The sequence below is a fragment of the Orycteropus afer genome, unplaced genomic scaffold (genome assembly GCF_000298275.1).
Source record: "Orycteropus afer afer isolate SDZICR_OR568_19922 unplaced genomic scaffold, OryAfe1.0 scaffold00208, whole genome shotgun sequence".
Taxonomy (NCBI): Eukaryota; Metazoa; Chordata; class Mammalia; order Tubulidentata; family Orycteropodidae; genus Orycteropus; species Orycteropus afer.
Genome location: NW_006921795.1, coordinates 1460012 through 1467134, shown reverse-complemented (window position 1 = coordinate 1467134; position 7123 = coordinate 1460012). Strand labels below are relative to the sequence as shown.

At 35.4% G+C, this 7123-nt stretch overlaps 1 protein-coding gene across 1 annotated transcript in view; it reads left to right on the top strand.

Annotated features, from left to right (window-relative positions):
- NAA20 (N-alpha-acetyltransferase 20, NatB catalytic subunit) overlaps nt 1-6449 on the top strand; it is a 22014-nt gene extending 15565 nt beyond the window's left edge. Inside the window, exons 4-6 of the mRNA XM_007948199.1 lie at nt 957-1092; nt 5727-5872; nt 6364-6449. Coding sequence (XP_007946390.1) covers nt 957-1092; nt 5727-5872; nt 6364-6449 — 368 coding nt within the window. The remainder of the gene's footprint in view (nt 1-956; nt 1093-5726; nt 5873-6363) is intronic.
- The last annotated feature ends 674 nt before the right edge of the window (nt 6450-7123 follow it).

Genomic DNA, 7123 nt, shown 5'->3' with positions numbered 1-7123 from the left:
GAATAACATCTAAGTTCTTTGATGTATTGCCAATTAAGCATTTAACAGTGAGAGAGACCTTGCCATCTCTTAAAGCAACATTCAAGCACAAGAGAGGCCTTGGCATCTCTTCACTGCAATTAGAACATGTGCCTTGCAGTCATGTTCTTTTGGGGGTCTTTTTCTTGGTCCCCAACACTTTTCCTTATATTCTGGAAGCAGACCACATCCCGAAGGCAGCAGTAGCTGCTCCAGTAGATGCTACCATGGAGATGATTACCAATCTCACCATGGGGAATAACTACATCCAGCTGCCCAGCCACTCAAAACCAGGCCCAGCCAAGTTGACACATAACCTTAACTACCACAGAAGTACTGTATAATCATGGTACCTATAATCTTACTTCCTTTTCAGCCAATCAACAATTTAATGATGTCATCTAGATTTTAGGCTTATGCTAGGCCCAGGAGAAACAGCAGTGACCCAGACGGTCATGGTCTCAGTGTTCCTGAATCTTTCATTCTATTGTTAAATTTTTACATGGTTTATTTAGTACATAAGATTTGGTACATAAATACACTTATTTGTAGGGGTTGAATTAGTAATGACACTAACCAAAAGTCTGAGCTGTGGTTTGTGTCAGTTATGGACATCCACATCCACATATAAAATGTACTAAAAAATACATATGCTTTTTTAATTTAAAATTAGTTGTGTTTTTAGTATGTCATTCCTTTTTTTTAAAAAAAAAAACAAAAAACCTTTTCTAATTCTGATTCTAGAACTAAATTTAACATACTGTAAGTGAAATTAAAGTAAAAGCACTAATTCACTAATTATTAGCCAGCTGATCTCAAATAGTACTTAAAAATGAAAACTTTGCCATTTGTTTCCTTTGAAATAAAATGTACAGTATTAATCATGTTCATGTCTAAATCAGTATGTTTAATTACTGACTGCAAACTTTCATTGGCAGTTATGGGAAAAGCAGAAGGCTCAGTGGCTAGGGAAGAATGGCATGGGCATGTCACAGCTCTGTCCGTTGCCCCAGAATTCCGACGCCTTGGTTTGGCTGCTAAACTTATGGAATTGTTAGAGGAGATTTCAGAAAGGTAAGATCCTGCTTTCCAAATATATGTAATGATTTATAGACCCTATTTCATTTTTCTCTTGGTGAACATTTCTAAGATTTTTTTTTCTTTCAGGGATGATTTTTGTTGTTCTTTAAAATTTGTAGGAATTTCATTTTCAGCCTCCAGTAGTCTTCACAACAATTTTGTCAAATACTCAGAATGGTAGTATTGTCCCTATTTTACTGTTGAGGAAAATCAAGGGAGAGTATTTGGGTGACCTGCCTAAAGCCATACACTGGGTAATTGGTGGAATATAAGACAACACCTCAAGGCTTTTTCTTGTTAAAAAGTGTTCTTACCACTATGGCAGATGTTTCCATATTCTGTTTATGTTGTCCTTAGTGTCTCAGTAATTTTTCAAAGTGACCCTAGGTCAAAAGAAATACCTAACAGTCAGTCTCAAGCAGTTTTATCTTAACTGCTTAGTAAGTATTTATTCATGGCTTACCCTAATAGCTATTTGGGAAAGAAATTTGAAAGAAAAAATATTTTTATTTCATTCTTAATTAACTGCGGTTGCCTACTAATGGGATATATGTGCATGTTGGGCAATGCATGACTTCTCAAACCTTGGAAACAGATTCAGTAACACCACCTGCATTCCCATTTTCATTTGGTACTTTTTATTATTTTTCAGTTATAGCAATTGCTAAAAACCTAGTTTCATAAAGATACTATGTCATCAAAAGGAATGTAGCACAATCTTACCCTGAATTTTTGAACTACCTCTAACTAGTAATTTGTTGGTCTGGTTTCACTGTGTTTTCCCTGAACATCTACAATATCCTATGGTGCCTCAGTTTGCTGGGGAACCTCAAGGCACTGTTTGAGAACTGCTAATGTTATGCCATTTCTTTGTATTGAACACCTTAATTATACAGTGGATGGATGGTGCAAAGTTGCTAGTCAAAAGATTGAAGTTCAGGTCCACCCAGATGTGCCTTTGAAGAAAAGACCAGTGATCTACTTCCAAACGGTCAGCTATTGAAAACCCCATAGAGAACAGTTCTACTTTGACTTACATGGGGTCTCCACAAGTTGGAATTGATTCATTGCCAACTGGCAGATGCCCCGTTATATGAGTTTAAAAGGAATATAGTAATTAAAAGACTCCTTTCCCAGTTCTCATTTCTAGAAAGTAAGACATAAGAGATGTATGTGGAAGTTTTAACCAGTTGTCAAGCTGCAGTTTATTTTACCTCTCCAATTGCCTAGAAATGTAGTAAAAGAGAGAGAGTAGTTGCTGAGAAAGGCTTTTGAGGTTTCACTTCCACTTATTAGTGGATTTAATAAAGGTTAAGTTTTAAAGAATAGAATAGGCCTGACAAACAGTCTGACAGAGTTGAGGGCAAAGAGGAACTTGAGCATTATGAAAACGTTTGAAATATTGTGAAAATTAACCAAAATGTTACACAGACCTGAAATAAGCACATGCTGTTGGAAAAATGGCACTGATAGATGTGTTCAATGCAAGGTTGCTACAAATCTTTAATTTGTAAAAAACACACTATCTGTGAAGTGCAGTAAAGTGAAGCACAATAAAATGAGGTATACCTGTAGTAGAAGCTCCGGTGGCAAAGTGTCTAAGGCACTTGATTGCTAACTAGAAGGCTGGTGGTTCAAATCCATGAGCCACTCTTTGAAAGGAATACTGGGCAATCTACTTCCGTAGAGGTAACGGGTTGAAAACCCAAGGAGGGGTCGCTATGAGTTGGAACTGACTTGATGGCATTGAGTTTAGTTTTTTAGTAGGAAGTAAGACAGTAGATATGAATCTAAATATTTATAGTAAATGTAAATTAACTAAACATTACAGTTAAAAGACAAAGACTGTCAGAACCAGATTCTATATACAAGATATGTGTAAAGAATAAAGATACAGAAATATGAAAGTAAATTAAAAAGATTACCATGCAAATTCTAACCAAAAGAAAATGTTGTTGTTGTTATTTGCCATAGAGTCGGCCCCAACTCCTAGTGACCCCTCCTTGGGTTTCCGAGGCAGTTATCACTACGGAAGTAGGATTGCCCAACCTTCCTTCCGAGGAGTGGCTGGTGGGTTTGAACCGCCAGCCTCCTGGTTAGCAGTCAAGTGCCTTAGGCACTATGCTACCAGAGCTCCCAAAAGAAAATAGGTATACTTATAATTGTCATATTATGTTTCAAGGCTGTATTACGAAAAGGGTTCCTGCATAGTGATAAAGATTTAATTCATCAGGAAGCTGTAACAGTTAAAAATTTATACTCAGTGATATAGTTTCAAAGTAAAAATGAAAAAATTGATAAAAAGCCTTCATAAAACCTAATATTTATTAGTGAAAAACAAACAGACCTGTTAGCAAACTAGCAAATGAGCAGGGAGAAGTTACTTCCTTAATTTGAAAAAAAAATGTATCTACAAAAACCTGCATAAGTATCATTTTATGGTAGTGCATTGAATGCTCTCCCTTTGAAATCAGGGACAAACAAGATGAGTGCAGTCTGCCCCTCTTTAATAATACAGTAAATCCTAACAATGCATTGAAGCAAGAAAAATAAAGATAGGAAGACTGAGATAATAGAAACAAAACTTAACTTTTCACAGATACTACTGTATAAATAGAAAACAGAATCTACCAATAAATGTTTAGAATAAAAGTTATGCAAAGTTGTTAGATATATAATTAGTATAAAAATTGATTGGATTTCTATATATAAACAAAATTAAGAAACAGATGCAATTTATAATGGCATCAAGTGCTTAGGAAAATTTCACAAGAGCTGTGCAAGGCCCTCTGAAGTTTATAAATCTTTATTGAGAGACCTACCTATGTGGAGAGAAAAAGTACATCCATAGAGGACTTCATCTTGTAAAACTCATAATTCTCCCCAAACTGATCCATGGATGCAATGTAATCAATTCAGAATCTGAAGTATTTTTGTATGACTTGATAAGGTGATTCTAAAACTCAGGGAATCAAAAGAACCAAAATGAGACAGGATATTCTTGAATAACAAAATGGGTGGACTTGACCCTCCAGATATAAAATTTTAATAAACAGAATTTGAGAAATAGATCCAGGCTTACATAGATTCTTGACATACCGGAGAAAAGAAATTGCAGATCAGTGGTGAGAAAATAAGACTTTTTGAGGAAGGTTATGTGGGACAATTGGATGTCTATCTGGGAAATTATTTTCCCAGATTATTATCTTACCACACATAAAAAATCAATACCAGATTAAAAACCTGAACATGAAAAGCAAAACTAAAAAACCCTTTGACAATAATGTAAGTATCTCCATGACGATAATGTAAGTATCACCATGCAGGGTAGAGAATTTCTTAAAACAAGTCATAGAACTAACTATAAAATAAAGGTTCATATATTCACTTTCATTGATGTTAAAGAACTTTGTTCATGGAAAGACACCATAAGGATAATGACAAGATAAGGCACAATTCAAGATAATTGGCAGAACATTACAGTGTTGAATATCCAGAGTACATAGAGCACAACTAAAAACAAGAAAAATGTGTGAAGGATCAATATATAGTATACACAAGGAGAAATTCAAATGGCCAGTAAACAAAAATGTGTTCAAGCCTTGTTAGGATTCAGAAATGCAAATTGAAATCACATGAGATATCATTACTCCGTAAGACTGGCAAAAAATAACATGTCCGATACAACAAGCCTTGCTAGTGGGAATGGAACCTTACCTGCTTCTGTGGAAGTGTTAAATTGGTAGGTACAACCTGGCTAGAAACAGTTTGGCATTTTCTAATAGAAGTCAAAGATGTACATACTCTAGTGATCACCAATGACACTACTAGCTCTAGACCTTAAATATTGCACCATGAGACACACAACAGAAATAGGTAGCAGCAGAGTTTATAATAGTTAAAACTGAAAACTGTTTATCAATAAGACCACAGACAACTTACAGTATAGTCACACAGTGGAATGATAAACAAGCAGTGAAGATAAATAAGCTGCAGCTAACACAGGAGGCTGAATCTCACAATACTGGCTGACAGAGGCAAACCAGAAAAGATAAAGTAGGATTCCATTTATATGAAGTTCATGAACAGGAGAAACTAAATTATGACAGGGAGTAAATCTATATAGCAAAAAGCAAGATGATTATTGCAAGAGGGAGGATGTAGAGACCTGGGTGTTATTGATTGTAGGGCTTCAACCAGCATCCTGCAGCTGTACATGGTTCACACTTCATAATCTTTATTTTGGAATAAGTTTATATGTATGAGCAAAAACAGTATGCTATGACTAATTTATAAATGAACACATCAGTTACTATAACAAAGCAACAGTTTTAAGCCAGGGCATAGAATTGTGATTAAAGAAGAATGCTTTTTTGAGGTTTACCTTTTGAGAAAACATGGAGGTTTTAAAATGCTAGTATGCACACAAAGTCATCTTTTTATACTACCAAATAATTACAAAATCCTAAGTAATAAAAACTGATACTATGATGTAGTCATATAGGGTCCTGCTCCTACCATTTTATGGGTAGTAGTCAAAACAGTAGAAAGAATCGTTTTCTAAAATATGTATGCATTTCCAAGGATTTCTCACATTTTAACATTTTCTGTTTGTTTTTATATTAAAGAAAAGGTGGCTTTTTTGTTGATCTCTTTGTAAGAGTATCTAACCAAGTTGCTGTCAACATGTACAAGCAGTTGGGCTACAGCGTATACAGGACGGTCATAGAGTACTATTCAGCTAGCAATGGGGAGCCGGATGAGGATGCTTACGGTAAGCTCCGTCCCATGGCAGCACCCAGAAGAAGCCAAAACATTTACATTCCTTCTATAGACTGAAATATCCAGTATCTTAACAGATTTAAGAGAACTGCACTGAAATATTTGTTGACCATAACATTTTAAATCTGAGCTAGAACATCCTTTAGCCTACCATTATGAATCTACCAATAGTTTATGTGTATCAGCTAACCAGTGGTTAAATTCTGTAAACAACTGTTTGATTATGTTCAGGCATGTTACTTTGCTAAGATTCTGTCAGAAGAACATTTGTGTGATGAGCTGAATCCTGGGTGGGATCTGACTAGTGTCTAGGGAATTTATGGTCAGGAGTCTCACATATAAATACATTTCTCTTAAAATCTGGTGGAAGTTGAGGTGAGTGTAGAGGTGATGGGGTGGGGGTGAAACTTACTGTAACTTTATGCATTTTACATAAAATATTTTTATATTTAGGTACTCACATTAACCTTTGCTTCCTAACAGATATGAGGAAAGCACTTTCTAGGGACACAGAGAAGAAATCCATCATACCATTACCTCATCCTGTGAGGCCTGAAGACATTGAATAACCATGGGCAGTGGTTCTTAGGCAGATGCTCCAGATAGTTTATGGACAGTATTATTTCCCATCCAAGATATGGATGATCTTGGAGCTCTATTAGGAGAAAAATAATCATTTAGGTCTTATAAAGACATCAAGAAAATACTGGTTATAAACTTACTTTCAATCTCACTGTTTGAAATTAGCAGTATCATACTTAATTATAATTGTTCAAAGGAGCCATGGTGGTACAATGGTTAAGAACTCAGCTGTTAACTGAAAGGTCGGTGGTTCAAATCCGTGAACCGATCCATGGGAGAAAAGACCTGGTGATCTGATCCCATAAATTACAGCCTAGGAAACCCTATAGGACAGTTCTACTCGTACGGGGTGTCTCTATAAGTTGGAATCTACTTGAGAGCAACAAAGCTGTGTAATAAAATTCAGTCAAATTCACTGTAATAAAATTCAGTCAAAAAGGCAGCTAGGTCAAGAGACATTCCACTATCATGGTTTGTAATATTCACTAGGGAAAAATGCTAGGGAAAAACTTGCTCCAATTTCCTCCTAAATTCTATGCCTGGGAACCACTGCTGCATATATATATTTTTATTTTGTATTCAAATGTTAATTAAAGCTTTAAAAGCATTTATGAAATGTATAAATCTAAGATGTATAATAAAATATTGTTGACCCTATATT